The sequence below is a fragment of the Perognathus longimembris genome, chromosome 6 (assembly GCF_023159225.1).
Source record: "Perognathus longimembris pacificus isolate PPM17 chromosome 6, ASM2315922v1, whole genome shotgun sequence".
NCBI lineage: Eukaryota > Metazoa > Chordata > Mammalia > Rodentia > Heteromyidae > Perognathus > Perognathus longimembris.
The window spans coordinates 64,105,702-64,123,556 of NC_063166.1; the positions used below are offsets into that span (position 1 = coordinate 64,105,702).

General features: G+C 51.4%; 1 protein-coding gene across 2 annotated transcripts; it reads left to right on the plus strand.

Moving 5' to 3' along the window:
• The first annotated feature begins 1,951 nt into the window (after window positions 1-1,951).
• C6H20orf27 (chromosome 6 C20orf27 homolog) lies at window positions 1,952-17,792 on the plus strand. Of its 2 annotated transcripts, none has more exons than XM_048348876.1 (6): window positions 1,952-2,096; window positions 8,635-8,751; window positions 11,103-11,245; window positions 15,813-15,951; window positions 16,828-16,950; window positions 17,128-17,792. In XM_048348876.1, the coding sequence occupies exons 2-6, from the start codon at window positions 8,733-8,735 to the stop codon at window positions 17,226-17,228; spliced, it is 525 nt and encodes a 174-aa protein (XP_048204833.1). In that variant the 5' UTR covers window positions 1,952-2,096; window positions 8,635-8,732; the 3' UTR covers window positions 17,229-17,792. The 2 variants fall into 2 exon arrangements, with proteins under 2 accessions (XP_048204833.1, XP_048204835.1); XM_048348878.1 differs by lacking the exon at window positions 1,952-2,096 and adding an exon at window positions 5,179-5,197.
• Window positions 17,793-17,855: the final 63 nt, after the last annotated feature.

A 17,855-nucleotide genomic window follows, 5' to 3' on the forward strand; every position in this document is an offset into this window, starting at 1 on the left:
CTAGCTTTCTCTAGAGGTTTCTCTGGAACCACCTGTGACTTTCCCTAGGAGGAGATACTATCCCCTCACATGGCAGCTCCTTCCAGTTTAGCCAGACTGCTCAGGGTCCAATGTGAAAACTTTTGGCAGGAACAGAAGACAGTTTTTTTCCACATGGCCTAGCACAGTAACCTGTTAGATACATTCGGTAAATGTTTATTGAAAGGAGAATGATTTGGAAATAGCCCCCAGCAGGGGACTATTAGCAACTAGTCTGTGCTGTAGAAGCCTGTACCACGGGTAGATTTCCAGGAAAGGAAGCTGCACAAGAAGGGTGAAGAAGTCATGAAATCAAATGTCTTCTCAGACCTAGACAGTAAAATTTACATGAGAAACAGGAATTGGTGGGGGATTAAGTGACAGCCCCAAATGTCAGGCTTTGGCACCTGGCTGGAATGTAAGTTCGTGTTATTAAACCTTCAGCTATTTCAAAAGAATGCTTTTGTGAGGACAAAGAACAAGAGGAAAAGGAAGACAGGGAGGAGGAGGAAGGAGGGAGAAGGGCAGGGAAGAAGAGGAGGGGAGGAAAAATTATTTTTAAGAGCTTTATGAGGACTAAACGAAAAACATCTGCACACTACTTTGGGTCTACTGTCTGCCAACTTGGAAAAAATAGATATGGAAATACATGAGGGGTAGATATCGAAGCGCATGGAATGGTGGGAGTGGGTGGTGAGTGGGCAGGAATAGGTGGGCTGGGGACAGAATGTGGGGAACTCCCAACATCCGCGCTGGAGCCTTCTCAAACGCCAGAGAGCGCACGGACCACTCCAAAATGCGGCTGAAGTTCGTGACGCTCTATGGCAGACAGCCCAGGAGCACAGAGCACTTTCAGAAAAAGAGAAGGGCTTTACGGAAGCGATCGCTCTGAACGGTTAATTTGCCAAAACAATATGCAGAATTGTGGACCAGGAGATCGCTGGGCATGGGGTGGGTGGGGGGCATAGGGATCTGGTGATGAGCGGGCACCTTGAGGACTCTTGAAAGGCAGCGGACCCCTATGCCTTCGGAAAGAAGGCTGGACCTCAGCGGTCCAAGCCCCCTCTCCCTCCACTAGCTGGGTTGGAAGAAGCTGGGTGGCACTTTGGGGAGCCGGTCCTCGCCCGTGGAAAACAGAGGGATTGGCAGGATGCTTATCCACGGCGTGGGGAATTGCAAGACCCCCCCCCCCCGACCCGGAGGACACGCCTCGCTTCCGGGCTCGGTGGAGGGCGCCCACGCCCCACCCCGCTGGGCCGAACCAGGCGCATCCCGCTGCCATGGCAACCGCCTCCACCAAGACCCGTAGCTGAGGCCACGGTCCCGGGGGGGGGGGGGTGGAGGGGTCCCGGCGCGCTCTCCACAGCTACCACCCCGCGCGATGCTTGTTTGGGCCGGGCTAGGTTCGCAGGATTCGTTCCCGGTCCGTGTGGCCGTGTTTCCTCCAAGGCAGAGGGATAGGGTGGAAAAAGAAGCCGAGACCCGAGTTTCGCCGAGCGGGATGGGTGCCGGCCCAGCTACCAGACAGGCTAACGTGAGCCCCACCTTCGGGCCCCTCCGAACAGGCAAGGCCCAGGGGAGACTCCGTCCAAGTCGAGACCCAAGCAGAAGATGCAGACTCCATAACAGAAGGCGGGATGGAGCGGGGCCTGCAAGAGCAACAACTCCTTCCTGGGGTCCGCTTGCTTGGTGGGATTCCGGCTCCGGGGTACCGAGGGCCGCCTGGCAGACTTCATCGCGAGAACACGCGAGGCCCTAGGCCGACCGGGGATCGCAGGGCGCAGCGTCGGCGTTCCCCCGCTCATGACGTAGGGTAACACTTCACTCATTGGTCATTCTTTGGCGCCAGCTCATTGGTCTGAAGCGGTCCTCGCCCCACCCCCAGAGCAACCAATGAGCGGAGGCGGGGGCGTGCCGGGAGGCGGGCGGCCGCGGCGCGGGGCTCCCTTCCTCGTGCTCGGCGTTAGCCCGGGCTGCCTCAGCTGCTGCTGCCGCCACCGCCGCTGCCGCCGCCGCCGCCGCCGCCGCCACCGCAGTTTTCTTCCTTGCCTGGCTCGGCCTCGGGGTACGCCCGCAAGGTGAGGCTGTCCCTCCTTTCCTCGCCTCCCAGTCCGGTCCTGCTCGCCGGCATTCCGCTCCTCGCCTCGCTTGTCCTGAGCAGTCCGTGTCTGGGACTCCACCTGCTGTAATGAAAGGGCTGGGGCGAGGGGCGACGCTGTCATGGCTGGGCCTGGAGGATCCCCCTCCCCTTCCCCGGGAGTGGAGCTATGTCAGGCTTGGGGGAGGGTGGACGTGGGTGACCGTTAGCTGTCCCGGAAGAGGTGACTTCCTTGGGGCGCCTGTGGCAGGGACACCAGTGTCCCCTGGGGGGGGGGCGGGGGCGTAACGGGGTGGGCGTCGCCTCCCCCTCGGCCCCACGATTGCCTCCACTCCTCCGTGTGACCTTGGAAGAGTCGCCTCTCGGAGCCTGGGAGTGGGGGCTGCCTCGGCACCCCTCGGGGAGGAGGGCGGCGATGTCTACGAGTGCGGGCTCTGGAGACTCCTGCGTCAGCCTGGGTGAGGTAGGGAGCGCCCGGGTTTATCTCGGGGGCGACCAAGCCATCTCTGGGCTGCTCCGGATGGGTACGTCGGAGGCACGTCCAGCTGTATTTGTCCTCAGAGAAAACGAGAATGAGGTGGGACCGAGGCTGCCACACCCACAGGGATGGCGGCAGGAAAGGATACAGGTCCCGTAGTGGCCTTCCCCCTTCCCCCACCCCTGCCTCTGGGGACTTGGTCGACCACCCATCCTTCCCAGTGTCAGCCCAGCAGGACTGATTTGATTAAGGGTTTGGACTAGTAATTCTGTTAGCAAAACCCTGTTGGTTTGCAAAGAGCACCACCCCTTGTATTTCCTCTTGCACCTTGGCAGGGGGAAGAGGGATAGAGGAGCATTATTACTCTGCTCCAGGTTGCTGTCAAAAGTCCAGGGCAGCTGTCACCCCCAGAATCCAGATTAGCTTTTGCTTCTTGGGAACCCCTCCCCACCCCCACACACCCGTCACCAGCCAAGCCCAGGACTGGGACTGGGTCAGAGAGGTAATCTGAAGGCTAGAAGAGTCCAAGCACTCTATGGCTGAGGACAGGGACAAATGGAAGAGAGGATGCTGGGAAGAAGAGGGCAGCACTTGTTGGTAAGACAGAAGGGATGGTGGGACCTCTTCCTCAGCCCAATTTTCTCCTTCCCTGTTGGTAAGAGATCCTTGCACCCTTGGTCTGCTAGAGGGAAGAAAAAAAATAAAGTTGGGTCAAGGCTGAGTTGATAGGACCTCCAGCCTTGCTGTGCCCTGGCTGTGTGTTCTACTCCCATGTCATGTTCAGAGAGACCAGTAGTGCTTGTGGCCCTGTCCTGAGGCCTTGCGGTGGCGGTGTGTGTGTGTGTGTGTGTGTGTGTGTGTGTGTGTGTGTGTGTTCTTTTGATAGACTTGAGCGTAAATAGCTGCTGGGTAGTGGTCTGAGTTCTCAAGCCAGGACTGAGCACTGGCATGGCAGGAAGCCTTAGTTTGTCTGGTCTCTCTCAGACAAAGCCTTCTGCCAGGTTGAGAATAGGACTGAAGAATGACTGAGAAATGTGGCTCAAGAGGATGGGGACGTGATCCTAGCCTGACCCCTGTGACACCTTGGAGCTTGGGGACTGCCTCTGGGGCATAGAGGTGGTGTGCATTGTAGGGCAAGAGGGTAGTAGTTAAACCTACTCCCTTTGCCATACATAGGCTGTAGCTGACCCTTTCTCAGATTGGAGCTTGGGCCCTAGCATGGGGCAGCCTTGGGTAGCAGCCAGCACTCTAGTGTATCAACCCTGGATTTCATCCAGCTGTTTGCCCACTTGCCAGTTCCTGGGCAGGGTGGTCTCAAAACAGTCTTCCTCTTCCAAAGAGGTAGCTCTCTGTCCCCCCAGAGGAAAGGTACCCACATTTTTCCTGAGAGCCTCAGAAGACCCCTCAATTCTTGTTCCAACCTTTTAGCCCTCCCCATCCCCAGACTGTCATCCCTGGCAGGTTGACAGCAATCTCAGGGAGCCATGATTTGTTTTTCTAGGGTAGAGGGGCTAAGATTACATTCTCTATATCTCTCTAGCCCTCCCTGGAGGTCTGGCTGTCCTGGGAGTGGAAGAAGGGGTGGTAAAGGTAAGGGAGGCCCCCTTAACCCTGAGCTGAGCTTTTTTTTTTTTTTTTTTTTTTTTTTTGAGAAGCTCAAGTCCCTGGGGTCTACCTCGAGGGCCACTCCTGACTCGTCTAGGATTGACCTGAAGTGCTTGTCCTCCAGTGCTTCTTTCAGTACATTGCTGCTTTTTTAGAAACCAAGCCCTCTGGGATTTGCTTTTGCAGAGTTCCACAGTGGGAGCATAGTGGGGTGGGTGCATTTTCATTCTGGTGCAGGCACAGCTGCACCAAACCCTGCTGCTTATTCCTGTGTGTCACAGAAGTGAAATGGCTTGCCCATGCCTCTGGGGGCTTGTGTGGCTTTTGGGCTGCAGTGAGGACTAGGCTGGCCCAGGAGGCTGCCTGGAGGCAGAGCCAGGTCAGGGGTTACGAGGTGGACTAGCCGTTCTCTGTGAACATGGCCAAGAAGGCCGTTGTCCTCGTTTCCTGCTTCTAATGAGGAATTTGTGTACTGAGAGTCTAGCTCCTAGGGGACAGCTACTGGTAGATTCTCTGTTGCGAAAGAGATTTGGTTTTCCTGTCTCCTTTGGCCTCCTGCAGTCACTTGCTTCCCCACTCCAGCCATGTTCTCATAGAGGACTTCAGGTACTTCATTAGTGATTGCTCTGTCCAAGTTCCCAGCACAGCGAGAGACATGGGTTCCATCCTCAGTACTCTGTCCATTTCAAGGTTGGCCTGAGCAGGGAGCCATATGACTGTGGCAAGACCAGAGGAGGGCCCAGGAGGAAGCCACACTGCAAGAAAGGGGGAGAGGTATTAGCTAAGAGATTGGGGAGGGAGAAGTTACCGCAGGTAATTGGCACTGATCATACTGCATCTGCCTGGAGGGCCCAGCAAAGTCCATACTTGGGCATTTCTAAGGGTGGTCATTTCATTCATTCAACAGGCATAAACTGAATACAGCTGCTTCATCAGGTGCTATGCTGGGTTCTGGGGACACAAGCTTTGGCAAAACCAGAATCACTCCCCCTTTTAAGGTGAGGAAGACTGAATGAATGACCCAGAAGTGAGAATAGGAATCCTGTAAAGAATTCCAGGCCTATCCTAAGACTTGGGGTGGGGTGAAGGAGTGGTCCCTTAAAAGGGAATGCTGAGGCCAAGCCCTCAGCTGAAGTGTGGATGGGGATTACTTTAATGGGACATGGGTCAAGGCAGGCAGGGACCAGGCAGTGGGGTTGGGGGAGATAGGGAGGGACTCTGCAGTTTGGGATTGGAATGTTTTGTGGGGAGGTCTCCCAGTAGCTCTTGCTCACCAACCAGGTCTTCAAGAAGAGTCCTAGGGTGTTGCTGTCCCATACCTGAAGAAATATGGCTGAGTAGGATCACCAGGGATGGATGAAGACACGGTTCTTCCATTTGCCCCTTTGCCACAGCTGTGTGGCTGGAGCGACTGGGTTGGGGCAATCTTTTCCAAAGGTCAGGCTCCCCAGAGGCAAAGTGACCCCAAGCAGCCCTGGACAGAGTTGAGTAGGGTATAGGTTTGCCTTTCTGCATCCTGAGGCCTGTGAGGATCGTGCTGGTTCAGGGCAGTTCCCTCTGGCAGCTCCTGTTTTCTAGAGGCAAACCAGGCCCCTCCATGCATGTCTCTAGGCCCAGGAGCCTTCTGGGATGAAAACTGTGAGCTTGATACTTGGGAGGCAGCGCTTGGGCATGGGTGACTTGTCTGGTAGTGGGAGTGGAAGTAAGGTCATTCCCATTCCCAGGGCTTCTAAGCACCCAGGGGACCTTGAAGTCATGTCTTAGACAGGCCCAGCCCCTGACAATAAGGCTGCTCTGTGGTTTCTCTTCATTATCAGAATTAGCCAAGGTCACTCATAGGCCTCTCATCTCTAAATACTTTCAGTGTGTTTCTCTAAGAAAAAAAAAAAAACAATGGATAAATTTCTGTATAGTACATTTCCACTTAAAATGAGCTCATTTCTTACTGTCCGGGCATTTGCTTTCCCCAATTATCCCCTAAATGTCTCTTCTAGAAACCTACTCCCCTGTTTCCTTTCCTTCTTGGGGCTTGAACTCTGGGCCTCAGTACTGTCCTTGAGCTTTTGTGGACTTTTCTACTAGACTGGCTTTGAACTGCAATCCTCAGATCTCAGCCTCCTGAGTAGCTAGGATTACAGGTGTGAGCCACTGGTGCCGTGCTCCTTTCTTTCTTATAGATGATGTTGTGAGGGTGGGAAAACAAACAAACAAAAAACCAAAAAAAAACCCCCAAAGCCAGGTCAATTGTACTAATGTTTCCTTGCCTTCTTGGTCCCCCAAACACATATATTAATGTAGAATATAGGCTTTTAGACTCTTTCTGTAAAGGGCTAGATGGTAAATATTTTAGACTTTGCAAGCCATATGGTCTTTGTCACACCAGTTAGAGTAGTTTTGTTTTAGTACAAAAACTGTCATAGACAACATGTAAATGAACAAGAGTAGTTGTGTTCCAGTAAAACTTTTATTTGCAAAAGACAGGCAGTAAGTGGCTCAACAGGCTGCAACTTGCCAATTCTCTATCTAGAACAGTCTTCCCTTCATTTTTTTTTTCCTTGCAGTTTGAAGAAACAGGTCAGTCATCCTGTGGCATACACTGCCTTCTGGGTTGTCTCATTGCTCACTCGGTCACTTAATTTGTTCACCATCCTCTGTGTTTTCAGTAATGAGACTTTGGGGCTAGAGGCTCAATTAGATCCAGGTTAAGTGTCTTTGGCAAGAATCCCTTGTCTTTTGTCTGCTTCACTCCAGGAGGCACCAATGTGTCAGACTGCCCTGCGGTGAGGATAGATAGATCTGCGTATGCCTTGGTGATATTACATTACCCTCATTACAGACTTGTGTCTCTTTAAGAACCCAGATCTACTGGGCACCAGTGGCTTACACTTGTAATCCTAGCTACTAAAGAAGCTGAGACCTGAAGGATTGGAGTTTAAAGCCAGCCTGGACAGAAAAGCCTCCAAGACTCCCATCTCCAATTAACCGGCAAAATGCTGGACTTAGAGGCATTGCTCAAGTGATAGAGAACCAAGAAAGTTGAATGAGAGCATGAGACTATGAGTTCAAGCCCCAGTACACACGTGCGTGTGCGCTCACACACACACACACACACACAGAGCCTTATGTTTCATTTGTAGGTGGCATCTGTGGATCTATTTCTGGCATTTGTTTCATTTTCTTTTTCTTCTTTTTTTAAATTTTGTGCCTGTCCTAAGACTTGAACTCAGGGCCTGGGCACTATCCCTGAGCTTCTTTTGCTCAAGGCTGGTGCTCTACCACTTGAGCCACAGTACCATTTCCAGCTTCTTCTGAGTAGTTTTTTGGAAATAAGAGTTTCGCAGACTTTGCTGCACAGGCTAGCTTCAAATCGCCACCCTCAGATCTTAGCCTCCTGAGTAGCTAGGATTGTAAGCATGAGCCACCAGTGACTGGCTTGGCATTTGTTTCCTTATGGGGTGAGGAATGACTTGGCATGTGGCCATTCCTTTGTTATTTATCAGCAACAAATTGCCTGTAAAGAAGAGCTTTCCATCACTACCAGAATAGTTGCTTACAAGGAAGACCAAGAAACAGGCTGAATTATTTTTCTTTAATCTCCAGTTCTCAGAGCAAAGAGTTAAGACACTACTATCGTCAGTAGTGACACACGAGGGCTTGGGTTTGTTTGTTTTGCTTTCTTATTTTTTTTTTTTTGTAATCTCTGTGAATGCTCTGGTTTTCTGTATTCCATCTGTTTTCATCAGTTGTGCTCATTACTCTTTTTGATGCTTAAATCGGCCTTGCTCAGCCCACTAGAGGCTTCCTGGGGTGCTTTATGTTTACTCCTGCCCTGAGACCGCTAATCTGAGAGGCCACCCTGGGATTCAGGCCAGGTCTGAATGGCAGGTTCAGATTAGGGGCACCTCCAACGGCCTCTGTTCTGTATATAGCCTTGGTTGAATACTCAGATATGTTCATTTTATGCTGTCCTCTGTTTTTGCCCACCTTCAAACCTACTGTTGACTGACCTGGGCCCAGCTGCACTGGTGTGTGACCTGAATAATGTGGTCCTTGGGCTTACCCTTTGTGATCAACAGTGTTACAAATGGCCTCTGAAAAATACCAGTAAAGCCTTCCTTCTTTCCAGATTGTCCTTCCTGCTAGCCTCAGGTTGGCTGGGCACATAAGTCCTGTGCTGGCATGCTGACATCTGGAACCTTAGCATATGCAGGAAGGGCTCTGGGTAGGTAGGGTGTCAGGCAGGGGTGAGGGCTCTGACTATGTGGGTGGTACCACAAGGGGGTTGGGCAGAAGGCCTGCTGCCAGAGGGAGGATTCAGACCCGTATGGGCTGGTGGGAACAGCAGAGGTTTGAGTCTTTCTTAAAGGGAGCCTTCTGCTCTCCTCCAGCCATGGGTTCCTGGGTGGTCCTGACATTTGTTCTTCCTCATCCTCAGGCTCCGACTGGTGTCTCTGGAGCATGGGAGGCTGCTGAGCTTGAGCAGCAGTGTCCGGCAGGAGCTGTGTGTCTTGCTTGGTGGCAGGGAGGACGTCCATGGCTGCAGCCAACAAGGGTGAGTGCATTCCTGGAGACTCGGTGACATTTTGAATATGCTAGTGTTAGCTGGACACTGGTAGCTCATGTCTATAATCTTAGCTACTCGGGAGGCTGAGGTCTGAGGGTCACAGTGTGAAGCCATCCTGGAAAGAAAACTCCCCATGAGACTCTTAACTCCACTTAACTACTCAAAAATCAAAAGTAGAGTTGTGGCTTAAGATGGTAGAGCAGAAAGAGCTCAGGGACAGCACCCAAGCCCCGAGTTCAAGCCCTATGACCATCAACAACATCAAAATAATAAAACAATATGCTAGTGTTTATTCCAGGTCCCAGGGATCATCCAGGCCCTAGCAGGGACCCCTGCTGTCTCCTTGCCTTGCTGTTCTGCAAGGAGCATGCTTCCGTGCTAGCTTTCACCCTACTGTTAGGGGATAGGGGACATTCAGAGTTGTGATGAGCCCAAGACTGGGGAGGTGGATAGGGCCACAGCAGGCTCTGACAGGGAATCTGAGCTCTATCCACAGTCCAGAGGACTTCTGCTAAGTATTCAGGAGCCCAGGCCAAGGGTACCCAAGTCCTTCTACCCAGAGGACTCTAAATGAGACTCTTAGAAGGCCTAAGTAATCATGGGGGAGGAGAAGGAGACTAGCAGAGGGGAGACCTTCTTTCTGATAAGGGCCATTTGTATATTTATAACATTGTTTGCAGCCATACAGAATTATTTGTTTTTTGTTGCCAGTCCTGGGGCGTGGACTCAGGGCCTGAGCACTGTCCCTGGCTTCTTTTTGCTCAAAGCTACCACTCTACCACTCACAGCGCGCCTTCCAGCTTTTTTCTATATATGTTGTGCTGAGGAATTGAACCCAGGGCTTCATGTATACAAGGCGAGCACTTTACCACTAGGCCATATTCCCAGCCCAGCCATACAGAATTCTTAATACAGGCAAATGGTAGATGACATGAAGCATTCCAAAAGTATGTGTGTCTGTCCCGTCCTGTCCCAAATGACCTACACAGTCCACGGGCTGGATGTTCCCCATTCCTGGCTAGCAGGTCAAAGAGGTCTGGGATCATGCTCTGGCCTTCCCAAGGGCAAGTGTCCATACAGACCAGACCCTCTGCCTCGCTCCTCACCACTCATCCTGTCTAAATCCCTGCCCTTTGACAGGGGCTAAGCAGAAAATGGTGAGGGGTACTAGGAAGCTCTCTTTTCTTCTTCTTCTTCTTCTTCTTCTTCCTTCTTTCTTCTTTCTTCTTCTTTCTTCTTCTTCTTTTGCCAGTCCTGGGCCTTGGACTCAGGGCCTGAGCACTGTCCCTGGCTTCTTTTTGCTCAAGGCTAGCACTCTGCCACTTGAGCCACAGCACCACTTCTGGCCATTTTCTGTATATGTGGTGCTGGGGAATCGAACCCAGGGCTTCAAGTATAGGAGGCAAGCGCTCTTGCCACTAGGCCATATCCCCAGCTCCTCCTCCTCCTCCTCCTCCTCCTCCTCCTCCTCCTCCTCCCCCCCCTTCTTTCTTCTTCTTTCTTCTTTGTTTTGTAGTTGGTTGTGGGGCTTGAACTCAGAGCCTGTGCTGTCCCTGAGCATGTGTGCTCAAGGCTTATGCTTTACCACTTTAAGCCACAGCTCCATTTCTGGACTTCTGGTGCTTAACTAGAGATAAGAATCTCATGAACTTTCCTGCCTGAGCTGGCTTTAAACTGCAACCCTCCCATCTCAGCCTCCTGAATAGCTAGGATGACAAGAGTGAGCCACCAATGCCCAGCTAAGCTTCTTCCTTCTGACCTTCCAGTGAGCAGCTAGCTTTAGTAGCAGCTATGGCCTGGCATAGTGTGGGTTTTTACTTCCTTCATGTTTCCCACTCTAAGCAAGTTTTCTAGAGTGTATTCCCATTCTCGAGGTTCCCTCCCACTTTCCCTCCCCATGTCATATTGGTTGGGGTCATCAGGAGGCACAGGCAGGGGCCTCCTGCATTGAAAGACCTGGAGAAGGTGCCATGCCTGGGGAGCTGGCTCTGTGTAGGAAAGGATAGGGCAAGACACACAGAGGCCCAGCCCTGTCTGGGCTGGCAAAAGGGGAAGGTCTAGAGAACTGTCTTCCTGTCACCAGCTTCCTCCCCTCCAAGTGAGGGTTCTTATCATCCAGTCCCGAGTTCCCATTCCCTCCATTTCTATGATGAAGGGAGAATTTTGTGGGAGTACTGGGCAGGTAGGGCAGAATGAAGGTTCTCAAGTCGTATGTTCATCACTGTCCATCTCAGCCAGAAAGGAGCCTGCCATTGTCTCCTGGGTCATATCAAGGGTAGATAGGGGTGAGGAGGGAACAAGGGGCATGGTTTCCTGGATTCCTCTCCCATTCTTCCTAGGCAACAAGCCCAGAGTCCGGAGTATCCGCTTTGCGGCAAGCCATGATGCAGAAGGCTCCCAGGGTCATGTCCACTTTGATGAGAAGCTGCATGACTCCGTGGTCATGGTCACACAGGAGAGTGAAAGCAGCTTTCTGGTCAAGGTAGGTACATGTGTCCTCCATCAGCTCCCTCTATCCCCTTCCTCCCTGCCTCTACCTGGCTTCCTGGGCTGTTACCTCCTTCCCTCAACTGGACTCATAAATACAACTTTGCCTTGTTTTCTCCATCTGTAAGATGGAAGGTGGGGGAATTGATGAGAGAAGCACAATTATTTACCTGTTTATTTACTTTTGCCAGTCATGGAGCTTGAACTCAGGGTCTGAGCACTGTCCCTGCTTCTTTTTGCTCAAGGCTAGCACTCTACCACTTGAGCCACAGTGCCACTTCTGGCTTTTTCCATATATGTGGTGCTGAGGAATAGAACCCAGGGCTTCACGTATACGAGGTGAGCACTCTACCACTAGGCCATATTCCCAGCCCTACCTGTTTATTTATTTATTTAAAAAAATTTTTTTTTGGCCAGTCCTGGGGCTTGGACTCAGGGCCTGAGCACTGTCCCTGGCTTCTTTTTGCTCAAGGCTAGCACTCTACCACTTGAGCCACAGTGCCACTTCTGGCCATTTTCTGTATATGTGGTGCTGGGGAATCGAACCCAGGGGCTCATGTATATGAGGCAGGCACTCTTGCCACTAGGCCATATCTCCAGCCCCTACCTGTTTATTTTTATTTTGGTGGTATCGAGGTTTGAAGTCAGGACCTCATTCTTGCTAGAAAGGTACTGTACCACTGAGCCATGCTTCAAGCTTATTTATTTATTGGTGGTACTGGGGTTTCAACACAGAGTCTTCTTTTTTTTCCAGTCCTGGGGCTTGAACTCAGGGTCTGGGTGCTCAAGGCTAGCACTCTGCCACAGTGCCACTTCTGGTTTTCTGGTGGTTATTTGGAGATAAGAGTCTCACAGACTTTCCTGCCCGGGCTGGCTTTGAACTGTGATCCTCAGATCTCAGCCCTCTGAGTAGCTAGAATTATAGGTATGAGCCACCCGTGCCTGGCTGACAGTCTTATTCTTTTAGGCAAGTGTTCTCCCACTTGAGCCATGGGCCCTTCCCTTTTTGCTTTTTTTTTTTTTTTTTTAAGATGGGGCTTTGCATTTTCACCTGGGCAAGCCTCTTACCTTCACCTTCTAAAGTAATTAGGATTATAGACATGCCACATTCAGCATTTTTTGGCCATTCTGTGGCTATATTTAGGGCCTTCACTTGTTAGGCAGGTGTTCTGCTGAGTCATGCCACCAGCCCTTTTTTATTGCACAGATTATTTTTGAGATAGGGCCTTGCTTTCTACCTAGTTATATACCTTAGGCTGATTTGCCTATTTTAGGTTTCCCATTGCAGCTAGGACACAACTGAATGTGTCCCCTGATCCAGTGGACAAGTAGTTTTGTAAACTTTTTCTGCCTAGGCTGGCCTCAAGCTACAATCCTCACAGTCTCAGCCCCCCAAGTAGCTAAGATTGCAGGTGTGAGCCTTGGACACTCAGTTACTCGTTGAGACAGTTTTGCTGAATTTTTATCTGAGCTAGCCTTGAACTTTGATTCCCTTATCTCTGGTGCCTGAGCAGCTGGTGTATACCCTTGCCTGGCCCACTTAAGTGCATATGGAATGTCAGTTGAATCAAGGTGAACAGAATCGCTGCTGCCATTGTCCTCACCCACACAATAGCTGGTGTGTCCACGCTGGTGCCGCAGGCCTGGGTTTCAATCTAGGTCTTGGGTTTGGCTCTGTGAGCTCCACAGGTTGCCTTGCTCTGTCTTTCCTCTAGTCAACAGTTCAAAACCTGTTTTTGTGGAACGAAAGGGTGTTTGTAATGCAAGTGTGAAACTAACTATGATGATAATGAGTGAAATTTTACTTTTTACCAAACCGCTGATTTAGGTTCTTTGTAGTTTGTTTTTTCTTTTTATAATCATTCACATTTTATTTGGGGGGCCTGGGAATGTGGCTTAGTGGTAGAGTGCTTGCCTAATATGCATGAAAGCCCTGGGTTTGATTCCTCAGAACCATATACACAGAAAAAGCCAGGAGTGGTGCTGTGGCTCAAGTGCTAGAGTGCTAACCTTGAGCAAAAAGAAGCTCAAGGACAGTGCCCAGGCCCTCAGTTCAAGCCAGGACTAGCACAAACTTTTTTTTTTGCTGAGATAGAATCCAGGGCCTTATGCATGCCACACATGTGGGTACCTCTGAGATGTATACCAGCCCTCACCCCCTGTTCTCTACTTAGTGGAACACCTCCTTCTAGCTACACTTTACCCCTGACAGGGCTCTTCCAGTAGACTCTGTGGTATCCCATATCCACCTAGAAGAGTCAGGAAGGACTCTAGAGGGGCTGGGTTGGGGGAATCAGATTGGTCAGTCAGCCAGGAGTCTAGGTCTGAGCAGGGGTACCTGTGCAGGTGGGACTGAGGTCTGGCCTTTGGTGACCACCCTGAGGAGTGGCTGGTTGCCCTACTCAGAGAGGGGCCCAGGTTTCTCTTCAACTCTAAAATCATTATTCTTTCCCTTGTAGCTGACAGTTTTCTCCAAGGAAATAAATAGCATAAACTACAATTTTTTAAAAAGTAGTCCTGTCACTTCATTGCAAAATGTGTGTATACTAGAGAAAATTTAGGAGACAGAAAAAATATAGAGAGGCTAAGGATGTAGGTCAGCAGTAGATTGTCTGCCTAGAATGTGTGAGGCCCTGGTTTGATTCTCAGCACTGACAAAATTAAATTAAAAGAAATTTAAAATTAGCCAGTCATACTGTCTAGAAATAATCAGGGTTCCTATTTTGATATGTGTCATTCCAGCCTTTTTTTCCTCCCCCCAGTCCTGGGGCTTGAACTCAGGGCCTGAGCACTGTCCCTGGCTTCTTTTTGCTCAAGGCTAGCACTCTACCTCTTGAGCCACAGTGCCACTTCCAGCTTTTCCTGTGGTTCTGAGGAAACAAACCCAGGGCTTCATGCATGCTACACAAGTACTAAGTCGCATTCCCAGCCCCTCCAGCCTTTTTTTTTTTGCTTAATTTCCAAAACAAAGAGCTGGTATCTCCATGGACATACTGGGTTTTTGTTGTTGTTGTTTGCTGGCATCTGTGAACTGTTTCTTGTCTGTGCCAGGAAATTATTTTCTGCAAGATTTTATACCTGCTGTGTCCTCTAGACTGTGTCTCACATTGATTTGGCTGCTTCCTGTTCCCGGGTGCTACGGTGGTTTGTTTCTCTGTTGTAAATAGGGCACCACTACTGAGTATTGTTTTGCACATCTCTGAGTAACTCCCCTAGAAGATTCTGCACGTGGTGCAGCTGGGTGACAGGTTATAGCCAACAGGTACAGCCAGAAGGCTTTCTTGAGCTGTTTTCCCTCCAGGAGCAGAATGTGATAGAGGTTTACATGGAGTGAAGTTTATCATGTGGTAACATCAGCCCAGGCCCATCAAAGGATTCCATTCCTAACCTGCTTCCGGGGGTGAGGCTGTTCAGCTCCTGTAATTATATTTGCCCTGCTGGGCCTACTGGCATGGCACTCCCCCCCCCATCAGCCACCCTACTCAGCAGCCACCTCGGCTTGTGACCCTTCACACCTCTGGAGTTTCTAAGGATGGCATCTGTCCCAGAGGGACATTGGTTGCCAAGCACTGTGTATGGACAACAGAAACTGTTTGGGCGATGAGCAGAGACTGCTGGGCACACTGAGCCTTTGGGTGAGCAGGCAGGCATCTGTGATCAGTCTAGAGCCTGAGCTCTGTGACTGTTGCCAAGTCTTTGGGCCAGCTGTGGTCTAGCATTCCTCCCTTCCTCCTTTTCTTTTTTGTTGGCAGTTAGTGAGGCTTGAACTTAGCTTCTCTCATGTGCTATGCACACCTCTCCAGAGTTATACCCCTTGTTTATCTTATTCCATCCCACTCCTCATCCCATGCTGTGTTGCCTAGTGTCTCCACGTGAGTGCCTAGAGGACCAGCATCCCTGATCCTGAGCTACTGGCTCTGAGCAGGTGCTGGCAGTGGTGAGAGTAGGTAGGTGATCTGTGTCATGGGATTTTGTCACTGCACTGCCCTTTGGGGCAGTAGTTGGTATCTTGCTGTGGGCCATGCCGGTAAGAAATGGCCAAGAGGTCTGGGGAAGACTTCTCCCTGGTCAAACAATGTGGTTTCCATGTTTCCCATCTATGAGGACTGTGGACCCCCCACTCACATGCTTCAGATTGTGCTGGTTGGTCCTTGGGAGATTCTGTTATAGGACCTGGAGCCATCAAGTTAAGAGATGTGGACCAGGGCTGGAGATATAGTCTAGTGGCAAGAGAGCTTGGCTCGTATACATGAAGCCCTGGGTTCGATTCCCCAGCACCACTCTGCCACTTGAGTCACAGCGCCAGAAGTGGCGCTGTGACTCAAGTGGCAGAGTGCTAGCCTTGAGCGGGAAGAAGCCAGGGACTCAGGCCCTGAGTCCAAGGCCCAGGACTGGCAAAAAAAAAAAAAAAAAAAAAAAAAAAAAGAGATGTGGACCAAATGGAGTAACGGGGAACAGTGGGCTCCTGGGGCCACAAAGATCATAGGCAGCACAGTCTGGATGGGCTCTGGAAAAAGCAGTAAGTGAAGGTACCTCTCCCTCCCTCCATTCTCCTGCTGCAGGTTGGCTTCCTGAAGATCCTGCACAGGTATGAGATTACCTTCACTCTGCCTGCAGTGCGCAGGCTGAGCAAAGACATCCACGAGGCTCCTGTCCCCAGCCTGCACCTCAGGCTCCTCAGTGTCATACCCATTCCTGAAGGTATGTCACCTGGGCTGCTGAAGGCCTGCCCTCATCCAGTGGTCCTGGCTGTGAGAGGGATTGGGAAGGCGGCAGTGGGTGGTTAGGCAGTTCACTAAGTCAGGGGCATGGTACCACTCTGAGCTTGCAGTGTGGCAGTGTTGCGGGGCTGCATCTGCCCATTGGCAGAGGGTTTCCTCAGTGGGGAGGCCACTGAGGGCCTGGCTAGCCCTCTCTCCCCCCTGGAGAGCAAGGTTGGAGCTTCAGGAACTCTGAGTGGCTGGCCTCTAGTACCCACCCGTTCCAGATGTTAGGTCTTAGGCTGTTTTTCTCTACCCAGCTGGCCATGTTCCCCCTACTCCAGCCTGCAAGAGGCTAGTGGCCCAGCTTCAGTTTCCTGCTCCCTGGTTCATGACTTTGCACTTAAGTGGACTGAGCAAACCCCTCAAGCTTTTCCTTTGCCTCTTGCCACCTGACCTACTCAAAGCTTTACCTGCCTGTTCCCGTTATTCCCTCTTTCTCTCTCTCTCGTCCAAGTTTGGGAGTTGAACTTGCTATCTGATGCTTGCTCTTTTTTTGTTCATTGGCTGGCGCTCTACCACCTGAACCATGCCTCCCCCATTCTTTATCATCCCTCCCTCCATTTGTGTGGAAACAAACCTTCTCTTGGAAGCCTGTGTTGGAGCCCTCCAACAATGGAGCCCATTGTAGCCATGCTAGGTTTCAACGCCTTATCATTGAAGATAAGTTTCCTGGGCCCAGGTGCCCACTTTGTGCAGCTGGGTCTCTGAAAGGGCCATCCTTGTCCCTTTCTGGTGGGTAGGGACCCGTGACTGCAGGAGACAGTTTGGGGAAAGTGTGGGAGGTACCAGTCGGACCATATCTGTCCCCCTACAGGTTACAGCATCAAGTGTGAGTACTCGGCACACAAGGAGGGCGTCCTGAAAGAGGAGATGCTATTGGCTTGTGAGGGAGGCACTGGTGCCTGTGTGCGCGTGATGGTGCAGGCTCGGGTCATGGGTGAGTGAAGCAACTGGGATCTGGTCAAAGGGGAGAGGCATAAGATTGGCCTAGAGGGCTCTTTGCTGGTTTAGGGCTCCAACTCCCAGCTGGTTGGGGGTAAGGATCTCCTTGGAGTGGACCATGGGGGTGGGACCAGCGTGTGAACAACACTTGACCCTGTGTCCCAATTTGCAGACCGGCACCATGGTACACCAATGCTGCTGGATGGTGTCAAGTGCGTGGGTGCCGAACTGGAGTACGACTCAGAGCACAGCGACTGGCATGGCTTCGACTAAGGCCAGCCTGCCTTGGGGCCCCTCAGCCTTAAACCCTGCCTCGTCTCCCGACATGCTACGTGATGATGTGGCTTCCTTACCTCTCCCCAGGGTCGGCATGGGAATGGTGTGTCCACCGCCTGCCTAGGCCGGGCCTAGCGCCTCTCACCTCTGCCTTCATTCTGCCACCACCCTGCCTTTCCTATGTCCTCCTCTCCCACTTCCTCCTCTTCATGTGCCTCAGTTTCCTGCTGGAAGGAATGGGTTGAGCTCCCAAGGTGGCTATCCAAGGAGAGGATGGGAGGGCCTAGTATGGGATCTACCCGCTCTCCACCCCACGCCTTAGGGGCTCCAGCCTGGGCCTGGGAGATGACAGAGTGGCTCTGTGATGTCGACCTCTCCCCCATTGTTGCTGCTGCTGCTGTCTCACCTTAGCCACTTTTCCCTCCTCTCCTCCCTTCTGACTGCTGCCCACAAGAGTAGGAGGGAGACCTCGTTCCCAGTCCCTTCCCCTCAGGTCTGTGTTACTTGGTTTTTAAATGACTGGTTGGAACAGAACCTTAAATAAAATTTCCAGTGGATACAGGGTTGGGTTTTTTCTTTTTGTTCTCTGGGGTACGCACCCAGTCTTTCACCCATGGGCCAAGG